This window comes from Enhydra lutris, unplaced genomic scaffold (genome assembly GCF_002288905.1).
Source record: "Enhydra lutris kenyoni isolate GAN:26980312 unplaced genomic scaffold, ASM228890v2 scaffoldscaffold10, whole genome shotgun sequence".
In the NCBI taxonomy this organism is placed as follows: domain Eukaryota; kingdom Metazoa; phylum Chordata; class Mammalia; order Carnivora; family Mustelidae; genus Enhydra; species Enhydra lutris.
Genome location: NW_019154094.1, coordinates 2,935,848 through 2,958,729, shown reverse-complemented (window position 1 = coordinate 2,958,729; position 22,882 = coordinate 2,935,848). Strand labels below are relative to the sequence as shown.

Below are 22,882 nucleotides of genomic sequence, written 5' to 3'. Positions count from 1 at the left end.
TCCCAAAATTTAATTTCAGGCCTGAAGTAAAATGATTATCACAACCTTGGGTTGTCTGGGAGGGAGGCAGGAGACCTGATCTTTCCTTCTAGATGTTTCTTGTTACTGATGTGATGTTTGTGTCCTTGGAAGACTTGATACTATAGCCACAGTGAGCCGCTGTGTTCCTCCAGTCACTGGGGCTTGCCTTACTGTTCCTTCTACCCGAATTACACTTCTAGTAATGTTTTTATTTATTCTTATTTTTTAAAAGATTTTGTTTATTTGAGAGAGAGAATGAGAGAGAGAGAGCATGAGAGGGGGAAGGTCAGAGGGAGAAGCAGACTCCCTGCTGAGCAGGAAGCCAGGTGTGGGGTGCGGGGCTTGATTCCAGGATCGTGGGGTCGTGACCTGAGCTGAAAGCAGTCACTCAACCAACTGAGCCACCCAGGCGTCCTCTAGTAATGTTTTAAAAAGTTGTTCCTTGCATCTGACTTGGTTTTATTTATCTTTGAGCACAGGAAACACTCTGGTGTGGCTTGTAGTCAGGTCTGGTCTGGTCTGGTCTTGTCTGGTCCTGTGACAGCTGAGTGGTTGCAGTGGCATCTTACCAAGGCACCCTTGGGGAGGGTCGCTGGTTCTAGAGGGCGGTGTGTGCTCCATTGTGCACCTGGGTTGCATAAACGCTCCAGGAACTCCCGCCTCATTCAGAGTTTTGGCCGGCGTTGTCTCAGACAGCACCTGGGCCCTTCCTTCATGTTGAGGATGTTTCTGGATGAAGCAAGGACCCATTCTGTCCACAGGGGCTGGTATGTAGCTCTCCTTCCCTCAGGCCACATATCACACGCTCCGGCGTGGCGGTCTCGGCTCATTGCTGTCACATTCTGTTGTTTGGCATGGGGTGCCTTTAGGTGTCTGTGTGGGAAGCCAGACCTCCTGAGTTGAGTCCTCCTTCCCTTGTTATGGGACACCTCTGTGGCTGTCTTGCCTGCTCTGCTCATTCGGTCACCTGGGTAGGTTAGAGATGGAAAAATAGGCCACATTCATGTCATTCCATCCTCCTGAGTGAGCTGTCGTGCTCCCATTTAATTGTCTCTGTTTTCCACCCAGAATGAAAGGCCGCAGGCTCTGTGTTTGGGAGAGCCCAGAGTGGACAAAAGTGTCATGCTGCCTGGAGTCCAAGGCAAGCTCCGTGGAGGCATGGTTTAGAGAGGGTCTTTTCTGGAAGGTACAAGGCAGAACTTTCTAGCATGGCCTGGTAGGCAGTTCTGGTGACAGTGGCCCTGTTTTCACACTGGTCTCTCAGTTGCCTCTCACCATCTTCTGCCTCTTTCCTCTTTTTTTTTTTTTTAAGATTTATTTGTGTATTTATTTATTTGACAGAGAGAGACACAGCAAGAGAGGGAACACAAGCAAGGGAATGGGAGAGGGAGAAGTGGACTCCCCGCTGAGCAGGGAGCTGGGTGCGGGGTGTGGGGCTTGATCCCGGGACCCTGGGATCATGACCTGAGCTGAAGGCAGATGCTTAAGCTACTGAGCCACCCGGGCGCCCCTGCCTTTTTCCTTTTTAATTTTTCAGACAAATCCCTGGGCTTGTAGAAAAGGTTTGTCTTAATTGGTTTAAGCCCTCATTTTCCTTCTTGGTTGCCCTAGTGTTCTGGTGTCAGTGCAGTAGACGAAGGCTGCCGGTGCTTGCTTGCCTCTGCTTGTCCGTTTTGGCTTTAGAAAGCACACTGGATCAGAAGCAGCAGCAGCACGGTGAGATCACTGTGTGGCCTGGCCTGCTCACAGACATGCTCAAAGTTATACTTTTCATTTTGTGGGTTGGAGGGGTCTTAGCAGGAGGACTCATGAGGGTGGGGCTGGGGTGCATACTTGTCCCAGCCTTTCCTGGAGTCATCTCAGCCTGGCCAGTGTGTCTTCATGATCCTGTTTTCCAGAAGAGGAAACTGAGGCTTAAGGAAGCTTACCCATTTGCCCAAGACCATGAGGATAGGAAGGGAGAGGCCTGGGTGTGTGGCCTGGCCCCTGGACTCAGAGCCCTGCTCTCTGCTCTGAGCTGCCTTCCCCAGCTTCAGCCTACCTGTTGTCACCTCCGTCCATTGGTCATTGAAGAGTCTGGGAACACCTTGGGCAGAGAGGGCAAGGGGGCACCCATGCGCTTTAGGCCCTGGAGGCCATGCATAGTTGCACTTCATTTGGGTCAGAATGCTGGAGGTTGGTGTCAGAAGCCACCATGCTCACTGCTGAAAGATTGCTGAATTTTTTTTTTTAAGATTTTATTTATTTATTTGACAGACAGAGATCACAAGTAGGTGGAGAGGCAGGCAGAGAGAGGGGGAAGCAGGCTCCCTGCTGAGCAGAGAGCCCGATGTGGGGCTCGATCCCGGGACCCTGAGATCATGACCTGAGCCAAAGGCAGAGGCTTAATCCACTGAGCCACCCAGGCGCCCCATGATTGCTAAATTTGTAAGTAGGCCGCTGAGTTTACAAGATCCCTGGGTTCCCTCTGGTCAGGCCTGTGGGGCCCAGAGGTGAAGCGAATGATGTGCTTTCACACTGCAGAATGCTTGAGTTCGTGCTGCTGGAGGTTGAGCTGCGGGCACTGCACAGGTGCTCTCTGCTGGGGCTGTGGGGAGTTGGAGCAGAAGGGGTAGCCACTCCAGGGCGCACCATCCGTGCCCACCTGGAAACCTGTGGGAGGCTCCCAAGAAGGGAAGGCACAAAAGAGGCCAGGCAGGGGGTAGGCAGGGGCTCCCATAGGGCCTGGGGTAGGGGGGTGGGGGGTGTGCGTTCAAGTCTAGGTGTCCTCTCAGTCATGTGAAGTCTTGCTTGTGTTCATGGTGTAGTTATGGCTTTTCTAGTAACTAGAACCAAATCCTCATGCATTTGTCTGTGTGTTTCCTGCTGCATGGAGACCGCTCACCCCACTCCCATAGGTCCCAGGCAGCACCGGGGATGTCCGTGCCCAGCAGCCCTGGTGTGGATTGGGCTCTTGATGTTTCATGCCTGAGCTAGCGGTTTATGTGGCTCATCTGGTAAGGCCTCACTCAGGCTTTCTGCGGCCAGGAGTAAATACTGGTTCAGAAAAAGCAGATTGGTGAGGCTGATTTTTTATTTTTATTTTTTAGTTCCAGTTGACTTTATAAGTACCTTCCTAATGCAGCCCTCCGTGCCTGAACCTCAGTTAAGGCAGGTTGTGTCAAGATAGTGAGTCACGGGGCAGGGGCCTTGGGCTTTTCTGGACACGGATCCCTCTCAGAAACCCAAAATATGTAGAATTACCAAAGCAATGTGCTATGCAGACAGCAAGTAATGCATTAAGTAGAAATGTGTGACCTAGTAACGCATTTCCTGTTAATGTGTTAAATGGTGAGATTTAATTGCTGCTACACATATTGTAATTTAGAAATAGTGGTGAGTGAAATGACATTTGAAGGCATTGACACAGCTGTCGTCTGATGTGCTAGAGCATAGCAGAGTTGATGCTCCTCGTCCTACTGCACAGTCGACCCCTGACCCATGTGGGGACTAGGGGTGCTGACCCCGCCACACAGTTGCAAATCTGTTTGTGACTCTTGACTCCCCCAAGACTTCATAGCCTACTGTTGACCAGAAGCTTTACCGACAACACAGTCAGTTAGCACATGCTTTGTGTGTCGTATGTATTCTTACAAAGTCAGCAAGAGAAAAGGAAATGTTATCAAGAAAATCATAAGGATGAGGGCTGCCTGCTTGGCTCTGTCGGTTAAGGGTCAGACTCTTTGATTTTGGCTCGGGTCATGATCTCAGGGTGGCAAGATTGAACCCTGTGTCAGGCTGGGTGTGCAGCCTGCTTGAGATTCTCCCTTTCCCCCATTCCTCTTTCCTTCTCTCTTAAAAAAAAAAAACTCATAAGGAGGAGAAAATATATTTAAGTACTATTACTGTATTTCTCAAAAAACAAACAAACAAAAAAAACCTGTGTGTAAGTGGACTCTTGTAGTTTAAGCCAGGGTTGTTCAAGGTCAGCTGTGTTTGTAACTAAAAAAAAAGCTAAATTTCAGTTAGTGGAAATATGTTTTTTTTCTTCCCACTCAAATTCAAGAATACCCCAAGTTCAAGCCATGTCCTGTGGACTTCCTCTGATGCAGTGCCCTTAGGAGCTATCCTGGTGGGGGCCTTTGTAAGCTGTTCTGACAGATGAAGCTTCTAGGTTTCAGTCTTGGAACCAGGGCTCCTTAGAGAGGTAGGAGATGCTACTGCTGTGCTGCCGCAGGCCAGGTGGGGCCCAGAGCTGCTGCTGCTTTTTTTTTTTTTTTTTTTTTAATATTTTATTTATTTGACAGAGAGCTAGAGAGAGAGCACAAATAAGCAGAGCAGCAGGGAGAGGGTGAGAGAGAGAAGCAGACTCTCCGCCGAGCAGGGAGCCCGATGCGGGGCTCCATCCCAGGACCCTGGAATCACAACCTGAGCTGAAGGCAGCTGCGTAACCAACTGAGCCACCTGGGCGCCCCCAGGGCCCAGAGCTTCTTGTGGTGCCAGGACTTCAGGGAGAACTCAGAGAAGGGCAGAGGTAGGGCCAGAGCCAACACCAAGTGCTCCAGAGCCAACCTGGGGCAGTCTGAGTATCAAGATAATTAAGGACTGTAATGCGCCGGAGGCCTTTACAAAAGGCGCTCCTCGAATCTGTCTGTATTAGGGTTCTCCAGAGAAACAGAACCAGTAGAGGGCAAGAGGGACAGAGACTTATTTTTAAGGAATCAGCTCATGCAGTCGTGGGAGTTGGTAAGTCCAGATTTGCAGGGCAGACTGGCAGGCTGGAGACCCAGGGAAGAGCTAATGGTATATCTTGAGTCAAAGGCAGTCTGGAGGTAGAATTCTTTCTTTCTCCAGGATATTGTGGTCTTTTGGGTCATAAGGCCTTCGACTTATGTCTTCAACTTAGAAGAGGTCTACCCACATTGTGAAGGATGATTTATTCAAAGTCTATTGATTTGAATGTTTTTCCCATCTAAAAAATGTCTTTGCTGTAGCTTCTAGACTAGTGTTTGAGCAAACAGCTGGATTCTATGACCTAGCCAGGCTGACACATAAAATGAAGCATCGCACTGCCGATGGCAAGCATGGAAATAAATGATCAAGAAGGGAAGGCTCCTGCTTACTGTGGGATGCCGAGGCTGCTAGAGGCGGGAACTTGGTTTTCTGGCCGCAGCCCTGAAGCAGTGGATGGCAGGGTGGAACCCAGACTGTTGGGAGGAGGCATCCTCTCTGAGCTGCACAGGGAGAAGGTGGATCGAACAGGGCGGCCCTGCCTGGGCAATCAGTGTTCACGGCCCCATGAGAGCTGAAGGACTCTGTGTGCTAACGGTGCGGTGCCATGGGGGGCCACTGTCACCTCGAGGCCTGCGGCTGGAACGCACAGTGAGTTCCACCATGGGTTGCATGAGTCAGACCTGAAATGTACCACACTCTAGTCAAGAAAGGGGGTGCTGTCCCGAATTATCCCCAAACGGCAGTGCCTAAATGTCAAAGGACTGCTAAGAAACTTCCAGATTAAAGCTGGCTTTCAGGGTGGGGTGGCTCAGTGTGGTCCTCTCCCTAGAGTGATGCGAGGACACCACTGCGCCAGGTGGCAACATGGGAGCTGGACTGTGGTGCAAAATGTCCTGTTAACAGGGAACGTAGTGCGGCTGGCAGCTACCGGGTGGTTGTGGGAGAGTGCCGTCACTTTTGGAAGCATGCCGCATGTTCAGGGGTGACGTGTGGTGATGTGTGAAACTTGCTCTCAGGTGATCCAGGAAAGCAAGCATGTGTCCCTGGGTTGGTATGCATGTTGGGAGGGTGCAGGGAGAAAACCCACCTGCTTGTGAGCACAGGGAGGGAAACTTAACAGCAGGCCAGCATGGGGTTTAAATGCGTTTGGGCGTTCATTGCACCCTTGCAGCTTTTCTATGAGTTTGGTATTGTTTCTAGATCACGTCTAGGAGAGGGAACTGGGCAGTGGAACTTACTCCCTGCCTTTGGAAGCAGCGTGTCTCACCAGACACATGGTGTAGCTGGGGCAGCCTCTGACAGCCTGGTGCCAGGCTCTAGGCCCTGGGGCTCTGATGGGACATACTCTCCCCCTAGGCTTCACCTTCGGGTAGGGAGAGACCACTCAAGCACGTCGGTCAGGGAGAAGCCCTCAGCTAGGGTCTGAGTGAGTGTGCCTGGCGGGAAGTCTGTCTGAGGAGCCCTCTGTTGAGAAGTCCGGGGGGTGGATCCCAGGACCAGTGCCGTAGATGGGGGATCCCATGAGTGCTGGGTTTGGGAACCATAAAGGGGGCCAGTGTGGGCGCTCAGGACTGCAGGGCAAGATTTAATGGATGCTCGTACAAGATTGGAGTCCCCATCTTGGGGGTCTGGGAGGAGCTGGGGGCGCTGGCTGGGAGAGAGGTATAGTGCCTCGGGGTCAGCGGGTGAGGAGGTCCACTCAGGAGGGAGCATGGCAGGGGGTGAACCATGTGAGAGGGAGGTGGCCAGCCTGAAGTCCATCCGGGCTTGGACTGCGGTCCCCAGACCTCTCCGTCACAGTGACATTGTCTGATTTTACATACTTTAAGGACTATTCTTCTGAAGCTCCAAGGGCTGTGCTGCAGCTGCTAGAGGAGCTCTGCGTTCGCATCTGTGTGGTCCTTACCTGGATCTGCAGTTTGCTCAGCAGAACTTGAGCTGCCTCCTGGTTTCTGGGCCACATCAGCTTTTGGCAACTATGTGATGCTCATCTTGTCACTCTGATCTGAGATCAGGCACTTTTGTTTTTAGGCAGGTGACAAAACGTTCTGTAAAAAGCTTATTGACAGTTTCAGACTTCTGGCTCATTCATCTTGTCAGGGCAAGGCTCTTCCCCAGCAGATGAGTTAAGGAAAGCAGAGCTGCAGAAATGGGGAGCGCCCCGCATAGCTCCAGCTGACGAGGCTGGTTAGCCGGTGTGGGAGGGTGGCAGGCATGTCCAAAGCAGTGTGACCCCATTGATGTGGAAGGAAGGGCAGTCAGGAGAAAAGACAGATCCGAAGTAGCAGCAGGCCTGCTCCCTCCTTATTATTATTTTTAAGAATTTTCTGTTTCTTGGGGCGCCCGGGTGGCTCGGTTGAGCGTCTGCCTTCGGCTCAGGTCATGGTCTCAGGGTCCTTGGATCGAGACCTGCATGAGGCTCTCTGCTCAGCGGGGAGCCTGCTTCCCCCCCACCCCCACCGCCTGCCTCTCTGCCTACTTGTGATCTCTGTCTCTCAAGTAAATAAAATCTTTAAAAAAAGAAAAGAATTTTCTGTTTCTTTATCTGAGAGAGAGACAAAGTGAGCACAAGTAGGAGGAGGGGCAGAAGGAGAGGGACAAGCAGACTCCCTGCAGAACTGGGAGCCCAACAGAGGATTCAGTCCCAGGACCTTGAGGTCCGACCTGAGCCAAAGCAGACGCTTAACCGACTGAGCCACCCAGGCGGCCCTGCTTCCTCCTTCCTTGAGGAAGGTCCTGGGTCCAAGTGCGTGCTTGGCTGCTTACTGAGCCGGTGACCTTGAATCAGTTGCCTGGCTTCCCTGAGCCTGTTTCCTTATCTGCCTGAAGCTGGCCCTGGAAATGTATGGCCTTGTACACAGGAGGTCCCCATGCCAGGCTCTTGAGGGCCAGGGGGCCCTGGGCACTTGACAGAGCCCGTGCTGCTCTCTGGCCTCACCACACAGGAGGCAGGTACCACTGCCCCATGTGCTTTTGCAGGATGAGCCCAGTTTGGTGGCACTTTTTACTGGGCAGTGTGCTCGCAGGGATGGCCATCCTTCTGCAGAGTAGCCTGTCAGTGGACCTTGGTGGATGCTTACGTGGGACTTACCCTGAGAACAGGACTGATCCCTTTGTGTCATGGGAGCCGGGTGGTGGGAGTGGAGTGGTGGCCGCCGTGCATAAAGCAGCAGTGTGGGACAAACTTCCCTTAGCTGTTCACCTGCCAGGCGCCCTAAGGGGGAGCGTGGTTGAGGATGCTCACCCCTCAGACGCCCTTCAGCCTGTCTGTCTGCACTTAGAGGGGCCACACTCCGCTCCAGGTGGGTATGGCAGGCAGAGCGCCCTTCTCGGGATAGGTCTGGAGCCCGTGCCTGAGATGACAGGTGGATGGGTGGATAGGCTCTGTCTCCCTGGGCTCCATAGCTCCTGAGCCTCCAGAGGCTGAAAGTCCAGATTATTCCAGGATGGTCCGTTCTGTTTGTCCAGGTGACAACGGATCTTGTTGTCTGAAAGACAACAGTTAGGCCCCCTGGAAGCCAAGCCAGGATCTGAAGGGATCGATCTGTTCTTGGCTCTACTGGTGATGAAAGCTGAGCACCTGGCAGCCACAGGGGACCTTGTTGAGGAGACATGGTGGCGCTCTGTGGGTGTAGGATGTAGGGTGTTGTTTGGTCCTGGAGCCTCCCTGCGGGACCTAACCCAGCCTGGCCTGGGCCAAGTAAGGTTCTGGTTCTTAAAAGTAAAAATGCATGGGGCGCCTGGGTTAACCCTCAGTGGGTTAAGCCACTGCCTTTGGCTCAGGTCATGATCTCGGGGTCCTGGGATCGAGCCCTGCATCAGACTCTCTGCTCAGCCGGGAGCCTGCTTCCCCGCCCCCCCCCCCACCTCTCTGCCTACTTGTGATCTCTGTCTGTCAAGTGAATAAATAAAATCTTTTAAAAAAAAAGAAAGTAAAAATGCATGGATTTCATGCAGCTTGCTTTCTGTCAGACCCAGTGAGGGTGAGAGCTTTCCTGAGATGTGCTGCTGGTAACGAGGGGCCCGTATCTAAGCCAGCTGGCTGCTCTGAGCCTGACCCCTGAACCCTGAGTCTGGCTCCCGGCACAGTGCCTGTGCGCTCCTCCAGGAGAAGGAACACCACGGGCCGACGGCAGCCAGGTCTGCTTTCGGAGGCTTCACTGCACCCACCTCACGTGTGTTGGTCACATCTGCTCACTCTCGTTAGAGAGTAGGTCCAGTTGAACCCTGGGCCCAGTGCCCTCCCTCTGGTGTCAACAAGAGTGTGTTGCCAGTGACTGAGGGACTCAGAACTGGCACATGGGTGGCCCCAGAGCCCCAGACAATTTTGACACCTCTTTGAGATGTTTGGAGTGTTCTGGCTTAAAATATTAGAGCTTCTAGAAAAAGAGAGGGTGATCCAGCTCCCTGGGGAGATTGGCTTCTCCAGACGGTCCCCTAAAGCTTCAGAGATGTCTTTGGAGGTCTTAGAAGGGATTTCCCAGGTGAACCTCACCCTGTGTTCTAAGGTCGAGTCTCTGAACCGGACTTCTGGCAGAAGCAGTCCCCATTCCCATGGCCCTGGCCGGTGAGTGGCGGGGTCTGCCTGCTCTGTGTTCCTGAGCAGTTGGGATTTACTGCAGTGCGCTGAGAAAGCTGGCGCCGGGTGTTGAGCACGGCCCGGAGTTGACACCCAGGCTTGGAGGCTGGTGTTACCTGGAGGCTTCGCTAGGGCTGGAGGGGTGGAGAGGCTGTGGAATCGCAGCGCGTGCCCAGGAGACAGGGCTGGACCAACGTGAGTGCTGAGGCTGGGGAAGGTCCCCGACCCGCAGCTCCCTACTTGCAGGCCCTACTCTGTCTGTGACAGGGATGTCGGAGAATGACCTTTCACTAGGCACTGACCAGAGGCCCTGGGGTACCAGTGTGCCCCGAAGGGAAGAGAAGGCTCGGTTTGCAGCCAGCACTTTTCTTGTGATTTGGGCCCGTGTCTCCAGGGACAAGTTCGTGGCCCTTGGCAGGGGGCGGGCTGTGAGACAGGACAAGTGCAGGCTGTGCCTGCTGTGAGATGCAGAGCATCCCGTAGCCCAAATCCCGGGCGGTACCCCCAGGGACCCAGGGACCTAGTCAGGCCCCCAGCTTGCTCCACTATTACTCGATCCTCTGTCAGTTGTCTGGGGAGTGGGGCTTTCATGCCCCCGACCCCTGCCCACCGGGCTCTGGGCAGAGTGAAGGTTGGCACTGAGTTCAGTGCCTGGTGTGATGAGTTTCAGTCAAGTTAGGAAAGCCGAAGCAGCCCACCCAGCACTCAGGCTCCTCATGGGGCTGTGTCAGAAGAGCCGTGGTCCCGAGTGCTCCGTGTGCTTTCTTGCTCATTGATCCGGGTTTCCCATGGGTTTTCGTTGGGCTGCTCGAGGACTCTGTGAGAGAAACTAGCGGCCAAGGGCACATCTTCCTGAGGTTGGCTCCTGCCTAGACAGGAGTCTTGGATCCCAGGAGCAGAGCGACGGGCTGGGGACTAGGGCTTCTGTACCTGAGTTTGCTCTATCCCAGAAGGTGACTGGTAACACAGACAAGACGAGATTTGAGGTTTGGCGGTTTGGCCATTCGCCACCGTGGGGACAGAGGGGCCAAGTCTGACTTGAGGACCCAGCCTCTGCGTGGGCTGTACTCAGCTCTGCAGGCTGTGTGCATGGAGGGCGTGCATCGAGCATCGAGGGAGGGATTGGCTTGATTCCTCTCTTTGAGGAAAGACAGAGGGGAAAGATGAAATAGTAATGAGACATAAGTGTTGAAAAGAGGGCCTGGCCCAGGCACGGCTCACACGACTCAGAGAGGTGGCCCCGGCTGGCAGCTCACGATAGCCGCACTCCCCTGGGAGCGGGCCTGCGACTGTGGGAGCACCTTGCCGTGGGCAGTGTTTTCTGCATGGGCAGTGTTTTCTGCGGATGGAGCAGGGCCCGGTGGCATAGAAGCACTTCGTTGTGAAGTTTTGTTTAGCGAATGTTTGTCTCATCCCATCACCGTGGCGTCGTGTAGCTTACATAAGGAATTTGGATAAATTGTGAAATTGGATTAAGATCAGGTGGGCTGGTCACAGCGTGAGGCAGGCGGGAGCCCCAGGGCTGGTCTTCTGTGAGGCTGAGATAAGCTCTGCTTGCGGAGTGGGGACCCCAGCCCCTACCCACTGCCCCGTGACCTCCAGCAGCCTTGTCTTCTCCTTGTGCCTCATTTTCCGCACTTGTAACAATGGTTATGGGCTACCTGAGCAGTTGAAGAGGGGTTTTTACGATGAAGGCTGGTCGTTATCACAAGTTGTTATGTTCAGTTCGGCTGCAGATTCTGCACCGAGCCTGTGACTACCATGTCCATGGAGCACCTGCTCTGGTCAGGGCTCAGATGCGGCCCACCCTCTTCTGAGGGGAACATGCGCCAGACCCTGCCTTAAGGGTCCTTCTGCACTTCCTGTGTCCCCGTGTACCCTGTGTTCTGATTCACTTCGTGTCCCCGCTGTAGGGTCACTGCTTTGGGCACCAAGGGGTAATCGTGTTGGCTGACACACAAGGGGACACGGAACCCAGTGGGGGAATGGTCTTGGGTCTTGGCCCCATGTGGCCCCGACCCAACTTGCTGGCCGTACCAGTGTATAAGTCTTGAAGCAGTGAGGGCTGTAGTTCACGGTGAGGGGCAGGTGTGGTGGGAAGACAGCACCCAGCCCACCCACTAGGGTCAGGAGGCTAAGTCCAGACGGTGTCTGAGCGGTCAGCATACAGGGAGCATCTGTGGTCCTGATCCGAGTGCGCCAGACATGGGAATCTGAAAGAAATGCTTCCGTGGGGACTCGGGGGGAGGGGGGCTGGACCCAGAAGTTCCCAGGAGCTTCTTTTCTGGGAAAGAAAGGGAGAGTTGGTAAGAATGGCAATTTAGAAGATTTTCTTAAAATAGAACTATTTGAAGAAAGGAAAGGGGTAGTTATAACACCAAAGAGCAAGGCCCATAAAAGAAAAAATGGTAAGTGCCACTTCATCAGAATTAAGAACGTCTCTTTGAAGGACACTGTTTTCGGTTATAAGAAGGAAAAGATAAGCTGTGGACTGGGAGAGACTTGCCAAAACTTAACATGATGAAGCTCTTGTATCCAGAATTCTCAAAATGCATTACTAAGAAAATGACCCATTTTTTTGTTTTTATTTTAATTATTTATTTTAAAGATTTCGTTTATTTGAAAGAGGGAGTGAGAGAGAGAGCACAAGATGGGAGCGGGTCAGAGGGAGAAGCAGACTCCCCGCCGAGCAGAGAGCCTGATGTGGGGCTTGATCCTGGGAGCCTGGGAGCATGACTTGAGCTGAAGGCAGACGCTCAACCCATTGAGCCCCCAGGTGCCCCGACGGGTTTGTAAAAATGCGCTACAGCTTTATGTAGCTTTACCACGAAGGTACAAGAATGGCAGATTAGTCCAAGAAAGACGCTCCACATTAGTGGTCAATAAGGAATTGCAAACTAAAGTCCCAGTGAGCTCCCACTTCCCACCTCTGAGAATGGCCAACACTGCCCACTGCTGGTGTGGACAGAGCTGGGCAGCGGCTGGACCCCCTCACTGCTGGTGGGACGCAGAGTGATGAGGCCACACTGGGAGGTGGTTTGGCAGCTTCTTGTAAAGTTAAACAGACACTTACAAGAGGACCTTCCAGTTATGCTCTTGGGTAAAAAGAAAACTCATGTCTATACAAAATCCATATGTGAAGGTTTATGGCAGCTTCATTTATCTGTCCCCAGAATAGGAGACAAGGCTTGTGTTCTTCAGGCAGCGAATGGATGAACAAACTGGTATACCACAGGAGCTCAACAACAGTGCAAAGGAAGGGACTCTGGAGACCGCAGCACAGATGAATCTCAAAGGCATTCTGCTCAGTTTGTATGGTCAGCTGGACAAGGGTCTGATAAATGTCCAGGACTCAATACCTAGAACTTGTGAATGGGACCTCACATGGAAAAAAGGGCTTTGTAGATGGGACTTAAGAATCTTTAGATGGGGAAATCATCCTGGATTATCTGGTTGGGTCCCACATGTAATCACAAGTGACCCTGCAAGAAAGAGGCAGGAAGGGGCACCTGGGTGGCTCAGTTGGTTAAGCCTCTACCTTCAGCTCAGGTCATGATCCCAGGGTTCTGGGATTGAGCCGCGCATCGGGCTCCCTGCTCAGCGGAGAGCCTGCTGCTCCCCTGCTTGTGCTCGCTCGCTCTCTCTCTGTCAAATAAATAAAATCTTTAAAAAAAAAAAAAGGAAGAAATATGACAAAGAAGAAAAGGTGGTATGACCACATAGGCAGAGGTTGGGGTGATGTGGCCACAAGCTGAGAGATCCCTAGGGGTCCCAGGAGGCTGGAAGAAGTGAGGAAGTTTCACCCCCAAGAGCCTCTGGGCAGAGTGCGGCCCTGCCCACACCTGGATTTCAGCTGGGGAATGCTGATTTCAGACTTCTGGCCTCCTGGACTGGGAGAGGATACACTTCTCTTGTTTCCAGCTACGAGGTTTGTGGTGATTTGTTACAGTGGCCACAGGAAACTAAGACCGTGTAATTCAATTTATGTAACCGGGAAGAGGCTCAACTGTAGGGACAGAAAACAGATCTGTGATCGCCAGGGACCGGGGGTGGCGGAGGGTTGGAGTACAGGTGGGCAAGGGAAATCAGTGGAGAGAAGGTGGCCTTTCTAGTCTGCCTTTCTTTGAGGACCCAAGAGGAGCAAACAGAACACGCAGGGGTGGGGGTGTCCGGGTCACAGTTTCAGGTGATTTGCATCTTTTTTTTTCCTAGTCCTCAATCTTTTCTTAACCTCAAACACGTCCCTCCATGAATTTAGATAGAAATATGTGCTGTGCTGGCCATTGTGTAGTCCTGATTTACACCTGGCTCTTGGCCCCTTGGAATCTCTTTTTTTGCCTTTATTATTATTTTTTAAGATTTTATTTATTTATTGAGACAGATGGAACACAAGCAGAGGGAGTGGGAGAAGGAGAAGCAGGCTTCCCGCCAAGCAGGGAGCTCAATCCCAGGACTCCAGGATCTTGACCTGAGCCGAAGGCAGATGCTTAACGACTGAGCCCACCCAGGCACCCCTCTTTTCTTGCTTTTATGTGCCCCTCCATGTAATGATCAGTGTGTTGCCGTTCTCCCTCTCTGTACTTCACGGAAATGGCGCCTCACCATCCCAGACACTGTCTAAACTCTCCACAGCCTCGGCATCCTGCTCTGAGTCTGCCAGGAAGTTGCAGGGAGGATTCCTTGAAAGGAGTTTCCCAATTGTTTGTGCTTTACTGGAAAGAGGGGAACAGTTGCCAGGAGGTCGGCAGCCAGGCCTTTTCTCGGGACTTAACTGCCCACTTTCCTGGCCACATTCTGCTCAGGAGAGGGTGATGGATTGATAGCAGCCCCTGAGAAGTCCTGGTGCACTCCTCTTGTGCTTTGTCAAGACAGTCTTTAAGGAGGAACAGACACGCCTTCTTTTCAGTCCATTTTCCACAGGCACCTCTGTGCCATGGGGGTCAGGCCCTGCAGATTGCCAGGAGCATGTCTCTCCGGGCAGAGCTGACACTGAGCCCAACATGCACTTGGCGGCTGGGAGGGGTGGAGTTCAGTGCTGCTCCCAGGTGGGGCCGATGGCGGCATCGTGAGGCTCTGTCCAGGTCAGGCCAGTTCTCACTTGTCCTACCTCTGCTGGCTCTGTCCCCCTTCCCCAGATGATGTGCAGCCTCTGTGCTTGTCTCTCTCACTGGCTTTGCCCCATGTCCATTCTGTGTGGCTTGAGAGGTCTCGTACATGTGCACTTTTTATTTTAAACCTTTCACATGAGAATGCTAACGTGTGGAGATGACAGAGATGAGAAGAACATTTGGCCCTCTGCCATCACCCAGCCTTGCCCTCTGTGAGAGCCTAGCCCTTCTGGTCACAACTCCTCCCGGCGCCCTCCCCGCTTCTGTTTGTTTAGTTTTGCTGGTGCATTTGTAAAACAATCCCAGGTGTCTTTTTGTTTCACACTGTTTTTTTCCAAGACCAAGTTAAATGTTAACAGACACGGACTGTTTTCAGACTGGTCTTCCCGCCGCTCTGCGAGCACCTGAGCGCCGCCCCTGGCGTCCTTGCAGGCTGTGTCCGCTGGGGCTTCACGTGGCGGGATCCACGAGGAGCCACATGTGGTATGCATGTCAAGTCTGGTAATTTATAGCACTCCATCCTTCTTCCTTTTGTGCCATCCATCTGTTGAAACCAGGTCATTTGTCCCGTGGACTGTCCCACGTTATGGCCCATGTTCTACTCTGAGAATTGCTTTCCCCTTTGTTTTCCTTATGGCAGCCTTAGGTCAGGGCTCTGGGCTTGGCACTGCTGATGCTGGGGGCTGGGCCTCTCTGGGGTGGGGCTGCTGGGGGCACAGCATCCTGGGCCCTGTTGCACCTGATTCCAGAAGTGCCCTGCTCCCCAACCAAGGATGTCTCCGGATGTCACCTTTGTCCCCGGGGCACGATCACCCACCTGAGAATCCGGAGCGTTTAACTCCGTGCCTTACCCAGGGTGCTTCCTGGACTCAGAGGCGGATTTTGAAAGCTCTGTCCTGTGGCTCCACCCGGGAAGCATTCTTCTCCGTGGGGGGCTATAGGGGGATTCTGGCTGTGGTAAAGTTCTCACTCGCCCTCTCCTGGTGCTAGTGTGGTGGGGTCTTGGGCAGGGGCTGTCTGTTCCCTTGCTCTACCTGCTCCCTTTGTCTTCCTGCCCGCATCAGCACCTTTGGGATGCCTGTGGGAGCTGCTTGGGCCAAAGACCGCAGGCTCTCCTGGGGTGATGCCTCACTGGCCGCCCCCACTGGGCCTCCTGACTCATGCCGGGCTCTTAGCTGAAGCACAGCACCAGCAGTGCCACTTGTCCCACTGAGCTCCTGATTTCAAACCCCACACATGCCCAGTCGGAGATGGGGCTCTGCTACACAGGGTCCTGATGGGGCCAGCAGGGGCGGAGGGCGGCCCTCCATGCCTGCTGCAGTCACTGCGGTCACTGGGGTGCTCGGTCCCTGGGGCAGATGTGACCTCTGAGCCTGGGGTGGGAGTGATGTGAACCCCCTCAAAAAGGTCTGCAGAGACTAAAGGCATCGTGTGTAACTTTGCCAGCCTGAAGCACAGCCCACACAGGCCCTGAGCGTGACGCATGCAGACAGGTAGTACCATGTGCCAGAGACTGTTCTAGAAAGTTACATTACCTGGTGACTTGCTTGTCACAGTCTGGGCAATAACGCAAAAGCTGCCAAGGCAACAGAGAAATGGGCAACACCCTGGCTAGTCTGTTGGACCCTCCTGGCCTTGCCATGTTCACTGCCTTTTGCCTTTTGTCCTGCTGAGGAGGCAAGGTAATAGGGTGACAGGGCTCCCCTAACAAATGGTATGGCCCTGGTCCCGTGAGCTGTCATCCCCTGCAGGGAGTAGCCAGCTAGAAGGCCGTGGTTGGCCATGTTAGCGTGGTGCACCCATGCATTGCCAGGGTGTCCCAGTTGCTGGGGGCTGGGCCAGGCCCGGCGGGTCCAGAGGGTGAGCGTGGGTCCCACTGAGAAGGCATCTCTGACAAGGGCTCTGGCTGTTTGCTTCACGGACACTGTTGGTGCCACCCCTTGGGGCAAGTCCATGAGCCCGGAGGAAGGCCTGCCCCTGCCACACTGCCACTGACTTCCATTTGCACCATGTTTTCTTACCTGGGGCCGCTGTCCCACCTTCCCTCGGCAGTCCTGCTGCTCCACACCAGCCTCTGCCCACCCTTGGTCAGGTCTGCTCTCTGGCCGTGTGCGCCGTACCCCTCACTTGATCCTTCATGTGCCCTCATGGCCGTGTGGTGGGGTGGTCTGTGTCCAGTTGTCCCGCCCTTCCTGCCATGCTCTGTGGGCCTGGCCTGGGACCCGAGGAACTCGGGAAGTACCCCTCGAGTGTGTAAAGGGCCGAGTGGTCCCACCATGCTAGAGGTGTACGGACAGTGTGTCTAGCAGGCAAATGTACAGAGCCTGGCTGCTCTACTCCCCCAGAGCCATGGTTCAGGGAAGTCAGGGTTAGCTTGGCACTGGGGGAACACAGCCCTCCAGTTAACCTTGTGCCGCAGGTCATATGATGGCAGGACCCTGGCATAGTTTGCGTCCATCTCCCCACCCCGCCCACCCCAGTCCTTGTGCCCCGTTGCCACCCTTTCAGAGCTGCACTTCCAAATCCTGTACTTCGTCACTGTTCACGCCCTCAATAGTCCGTGATCGTCTGTAGAAACGTAACCACGAGACAGTCTTCCATGTTCGTACGCACACTCCCCGTGCCCTGGTGCTCTTAAAACAGTGTGCAGATCCACACGTCCATCTGGTGTCACTGTCCCTCCTGAAGGACTTCTGGAACCTTCCTTTGCAGTGCAGCTCTATTGCAGAGATGCTCTCAGACTTTGTGTGCCTGAACAAGCTTTTGTTTCCCCTTCTCCTTCACTGGATGAGGAGCGCTGCTGGCATTGGCATTCGCTGTTCTTCTTCGGTGTTTTACAGATGTGTCCTTCCCTGGCCTCCACACTTGTTTCTGACACTTGGCCTTGTGAGTCTTACCTTTGCTCCTTGGTTCGTAGCATGGCAGTCAGTGGTCGGACGGTTTTGCTTATGGTGTTGCTGTGACACGGTGCTTTGTTTTCCTGCTGGTGCTCCTTGGATCTGTGGAATTATTGTGTTCCTCACATTTGGGCCATTCTTTCCTCGGATACCACGCTCATGGGATTCCAGTTACGCATATGTTGGAACTCTTGGTACCATCATCCCACGGTTCACTGAGGCTGTGTTCATTTTCCTGTAGACTTCTTTCTGTGTATGATTCATCTTGGATAGTTTCTGGTAGTTTGTTATCAGGTTCATAACCTTTTCTTCCACATTGTCTAATATCAATCCCACCTCGTGAGTTTTTCTTTCCAGATATTTCATTTCTCGGCTCTAGAAGTTCCATGTGGCTCTCTCATACCTCATATTTCTCTTCTCACCAGTTCAAGTTTCTTTAAAGTCCTTGAACGTTTTCCAAAGCTAGTAGTTGCTCTGAAGTGAAACCCTTGTCTTTCAGTTCTGTTGTCTCTGTCCTTTGTGAGTCTGTTTTCATTCGCTGAATTTTCTCCTGGGTTAGAGGGGGGTCACATTTTCCTATGGCTTCACACATCTGGAGGTTTGGTTTCGGATACTGAGTGTTGTGAATTCCATGGGGTCGTGTGGTGGATTTCGTTGTCTTGAAGTGCGTTGGTTCTGCTGCTGGCTGCTGGGTTAGTGGTGGATCAGCTGATCCTGCGGAAGCTTGTTTCTGAGATTTTTTTTAGTAAAGGGAACTGGGTGAAGCCTTTACTTGAGGGCCAGTTTTGCTCCCTTGCTGAGTGGGGTACAACGAGGGTTCCCCTGGACTAGCAACACATATGGCACATCTCCTAGGCCACATCCTCTGGCCCTGGGCCCTGCCTAGGGGGATTGCCCCTGAGCCTTCAAGGGGAGCAGCTCCGGGCCCCGAGTACAGGCTCCAGGAGAGCCTTCTGCACTGCCCCCTCCTCCGTGGGCCTCTGCCCACACATCCGGTGCCTTCAGCCTCCCCAGCCCTTGATCTGGAAGTTTTCTTAAGGCAGTGAGCTGGGCAGGCAGAGACTGCCACAGGGGTCTACAGCATTTGGGGTTCTCCTGAGCCTGCCTGCCCCACCCTGGACTTGACTCAGAGGGAAGGTTACGAATTGATGAATTATGCAGCCAACTTTATTCCAGTAGGTTCTTGGAGGTGATAGGCTTGATGTGTTTTGAGTTATTCAAATTAAATATGTTTGCTTTATAGTAAATAGCCGAGAACCTTTGTTTAGAAAAATAAAAACCTTACTTTGATCTAAAAACAGATTTCCATTGCAAGTAGCAAACCTCCCCCCACAACAAAACAGTGTGTGCCAAAGGCCACTTGAGTGGATGTTAGAGACACACAAGCGGTTTTAGTACATTTTAGAACTCTTTAGAGATTTCTCTTTTCTTAAGCATTTTCATAACAATTTTAATTTCGTTACCCTTCATTGAAATGTTGCTGGGCCTCTGAGCTGGGAGTTTGTGGCAGGTGGGGTGGTCACATGCCGGTGTACAGGACACTCCAAATCAGATTCCTGCAGCCCCAACTGGGACCTATGGTTCCTCCTGGAAATCTTAAGTGGGGCAGGGGGGCGGTGGGCACAGTGGCGAACAGGTGCCCCATGTGGAAGAGTTTGCACAAAAGGTCAAGGTAGTCTGCCCTGGGGTGGAGGAGCTGAGTCAGGCAGCCTCATTAACCCCGATTACCAAGGGTGGGTCCTGCTGGGCCTGTAAATGTGGCTAGGACTGTGACCAGCTGTCCACTGCTGGGTGGCGTGGCCTGAGAGCCGTTAGAGCACATCGTGTCATCCATTGAGTGTGAGGGCACTGGGGGCTGCTTCTCCCTTTGTTCTAATGTCTTAGCAGGTGGGGCCTCTATCCCCCTGCCTGCACAGGGCTGGTGGAACATAGCTGGGTCCAGTCCTGGTGCCTCTTTTTGTTAGGGGCTATGGATGGGGCCTGTGGGGAGTCACCCAGGTATGTATGTGATAGGATATGTGAACGGCTCTGCTGTTGACAAGAAGGGCCTGGTTCTCCTGCTGAAGGGAGGAGTCACCATGAGAACCAGGGGCCTGGTTCTGTGACGATAGCCCGCGTGGGGACATGTACTTGGCATTGTTGAGAAAGCCTGGGCTTTTGGGCCTCTCTGCCAGCTTCTCCAATGGGTAAAGTCACGGCTGTTGGGGAATGAGTGACTGCAGGAAAGGAGTCTTCTAGATAACTTGCTTGACAGCTTCCAAACCAGTTAAATGCTTTACCAGATGGCCCACGGGGAGCATGCGGTCCAGGGGGAGGGTGGCCCACCACACCAGCTGGTGGGGGTGCTGGTTGTTGGTGCCCAGGCACTGCTGGGGCTGCCCTGGTGGGGTTCCTTCTGGGGAGATGTGCCCTTTCAGGTTCCTCCCCATTATTACTCTAAATCCAGACTTGCATCATTACCGTTGTCATGGCCCCTGTCCCCCAAGCCCCTAGAGCCCACAGGCCTTGCCCTGTGTTGATAGCAGACACACACGGCCCTTGAGTTAGCCCCAGGCTGGCTCACATGGGGGTCTGGGCCTGCAGACCTGGGGGTCCGAGAAGCAAGCCCCAGGAGCTCTCTGCCACTGTGGCATCCCGTGTGTCTGCTCTGGGCTTTGTGCCTGCTGTTCTCTCTGCCAGGAGCAGCCTGCCTTCCTGTCCTTGACGATCAGGTAAGGTAGGTAGAGAGTTCCCGAGGACTGCTTTGCCTTAGCTGTGGTGTTCGTGTGTCTTCTGCTGTTTTCTTCCATCTGCTCTATATCCTGCACTGGAAATGGTTAACAGACTGGAATATCTCCCCTGGGTGTTCAGGAATCTTCTGGGTTCAGGTGATTGCCCAGGAGTCTGCAGAGAAAGACCCTCCGTGAGCCTGAGGGCAGGTCGCAGCTGTCACGGAGGTGTGCTGAGGGTCGGTGGAACTTACCCATTTTAGGTGTAGAGTCTGTGAGTGTTAACACACCGCCCTAGACCTTGCCTCCTGCAGCCACTCCCTGCTCTCGCCCGTGGCCCAGGCACTCACTGATCTGCTTTCTGTCTCTTTGGTTTTGCCTTTCCTGGACACGTATGTGAGCAGAGTCACGCGGTGCAGGGTGTCCTGTGTGGAGGCGTGCTTACTTACTAGGCAGTGGCTTTGAGGTTTGTCCATGTGTCCACCCGGAGTTTGTTCCTTTCCTTCGGGGTAGTTTTCTCTTGTTACCCAGTCCGCCGGTTGGTGGATGCTTGGGTTGTTGCTGCCTTTTGGATCCTGCGAGTAATTCTGCTGTGCACATCTGTACCTACGTTTTCGTGTAGACCTATATTTTAATTTCTCTTGGGTCTGTCCCTTTGAGTGGAAATGCGGGGTCATATGGTAACTGTGTTTAACCTTTTTTAGAAACTACCAGACCATTTTCCACAGTGGCTTTGCTGTGTGAGCTCCCACCAGTGTGTTGGGTCTTGTCCTTATTGGTTTAGCCATCCTGATAAGTGCATGGTATCTCCTGCGAAACCTGCATCTTCTCGTGAGCTCATCGGCCACCTGCAGGTTTTCTTTTTGGTCTCTGTCTTTAACCCAATCCCAAGCAAAGACCTCTTAAATGTTGTGTCTCCAAGGGCCCAGCCAGGCCAGGGACCCCACAGGTGCTGTTTCTTATTCTCTGAACATCAGCGCAGGGGGTGATCATAGCTTATAGGATGGGTCAGCTGGTCCTGAGCCTGCTTTGGGGAAGCCTGGCCTCTGTCTTCGAAGCACAGTGACCCTCCGAGGCAGGGGCTGGTTTCCAGTCCTGGAGCCGGATGAGGGGCTGGAGGATGTCCCACGTCTGACAGCCTGGCAGCGAGAGGTGACGTGCTTTGGAAGTGTAGGCTGTGTAGGAAGTGTCAGCCGGTTTCTAGGGTGTCAGGTAAGTGCTGGTGCTTGGTGTGGTCTCTCAGGACATTTGGAATTCTGCCCCAAGTTCACTGACAAGCTGCTGCAGATGACAAGAGTCCTTGAGATTTGGCAAAAGAGTGAGCTCTTGGTAAACAAAGTATGGGTTGGGGGGGAGCACATGCGTGGCTTGTGTGGGCCGTGCCTCCCTCATACGACCACAGCCCTCAGCCGAGCCCCTGACGGACCCACGCACGTCGAGAGTTGGTTGGTCCTTCCCGTGATTCTAGAGAGCTGCTTCACCCACCCAGGGTCCGTGGTGGGCCTGACAGTCTGGGTGGGGAGCAGACAAGTAGTCACTCCAGACACCTGGGGTCTAGGAGTGTGGGGACCAGCTGGGGGGTGCCTCCTCTCACTGCCAGTCAGGCTGGGGTGCAGACCGGAGGGCAGACTTGGATGGAGATGGGAGGCCCAGCCATCTGGAGGAGGCTGCGGAGGACATTGGGCACAGAAGCAAGGAGGGTTTGGGGGCAGAGGGAAGCGGTTCTGATGACAAACGAGGGCCATGCCATGGGGTGATAATGTGTTGTACAGAAGGTGGGTGCTCGGGCCCAAGATGGGTGAGAAAGAGTTAGGTGCGACCCTCCATCTGGATCCACGTTCTTTCTGAAATTCTAACAGAAGGCTGATCTCTGAATAGCTGAAGCTTAAAGTATTTTGAGTTTTTATGTATATTTTTTCTTGTGACATTTGGAAATTCCGCCACCCCAGGCTCAGTGACAAACTGCTCTGAAGCTGTCATGTGGGGGTGAGTAGGCCTTGGGCCCTGTCCTGGGAGCCTTCTGGCCAGCAGTGCTCATCCATCGTGATTCCCGGGGGTGTCTCCGGGGCAGGGCGGTCTGGGCTGATGTTGGTCTGGGGGGAACAGTGAGGGGCTGCCCATTGCCTGTGTCTCCATTATGACCTCTCATCTACCTGCCCCCGTGCGGTCCAGGAACTCCTACTGAGGCTTCAAAATCCTGCTCCAGAGACCTTTCCTGTGATTTTTAGATGTGTGTGTGTTTTCTCTTGCCTCTTCTGAAAACACTGTCCTTACCTACTCTTTTTTTTTTTTTTTAAAGATTTTTTATTTCTTTATTTAACAGAGAGAGAGATCACAAGTATGCAGAGGCAGGCAGAGAGAGAGGGGGAAGCAGGCTCCCTGCTGAGCAGAGAGCCTGATGCGGGCCTTAATCCCAGAACCCTGAGATCCTGCCCTGAGCCGAAGGCAGAGGCTTAACCCACTGAGTCACCCAGGTGCCCTGCCCTACTCTTTCTATAACTGGGAAGTGAGTCTTGGATTTCGAGGTATCTTTATTGACATTTTCCCATTTTGCTTTTTTTGCAGGAGTCTGTTTCACTGAGACCATCAATCCGATTTCAAGGAAGTCAAGGGGTGAGTGTTCTTTGTCTTAAGCACATCCGGAATTGTGGCAGCACGCTCTCTGGACTGTCTGGCCTGCTGCGTGCGGAAGCAGGCTGGGGACAGCATTTTGGTCCCATCTCTGTGTGTCAGGGCAGGTGCTGGGCCGAGCTAAGGTCTGCCAGGTTGGTCCCACCGGGGCCATACCAAGAGGCTCTCTGGGGTGAATGCAGCTTTTCTATCCAGCAGTCCCTCAGTCTCCCCTTCCTTCCTGTA

The 22,882-nt window shown here is 53.3% G+C and overlaps 1 protein-coding gene across 1 annotated transcript in view; it reads left to right on the top strand.

The window, feature by feature from the left end:
- The window catches only part of LOC111143794 (elongation factor for RNA polymerase II), a 72,412-nt gene that overhangs the window by 24,232 nt on the left and 25,298 nt on the right, over window positions 1-22,882 (top strand). The window contains exon 2 of the mRNA XM_022497674.1: window positions 22,592-22,639. Coding sequence (XP_022353382.1) covers window positions 22,592-22,639 — 48 coding nt within the window. The remainder of the gene's footprint in view (window positions 1-22,591; window positions 22,640-22,882) is intronic.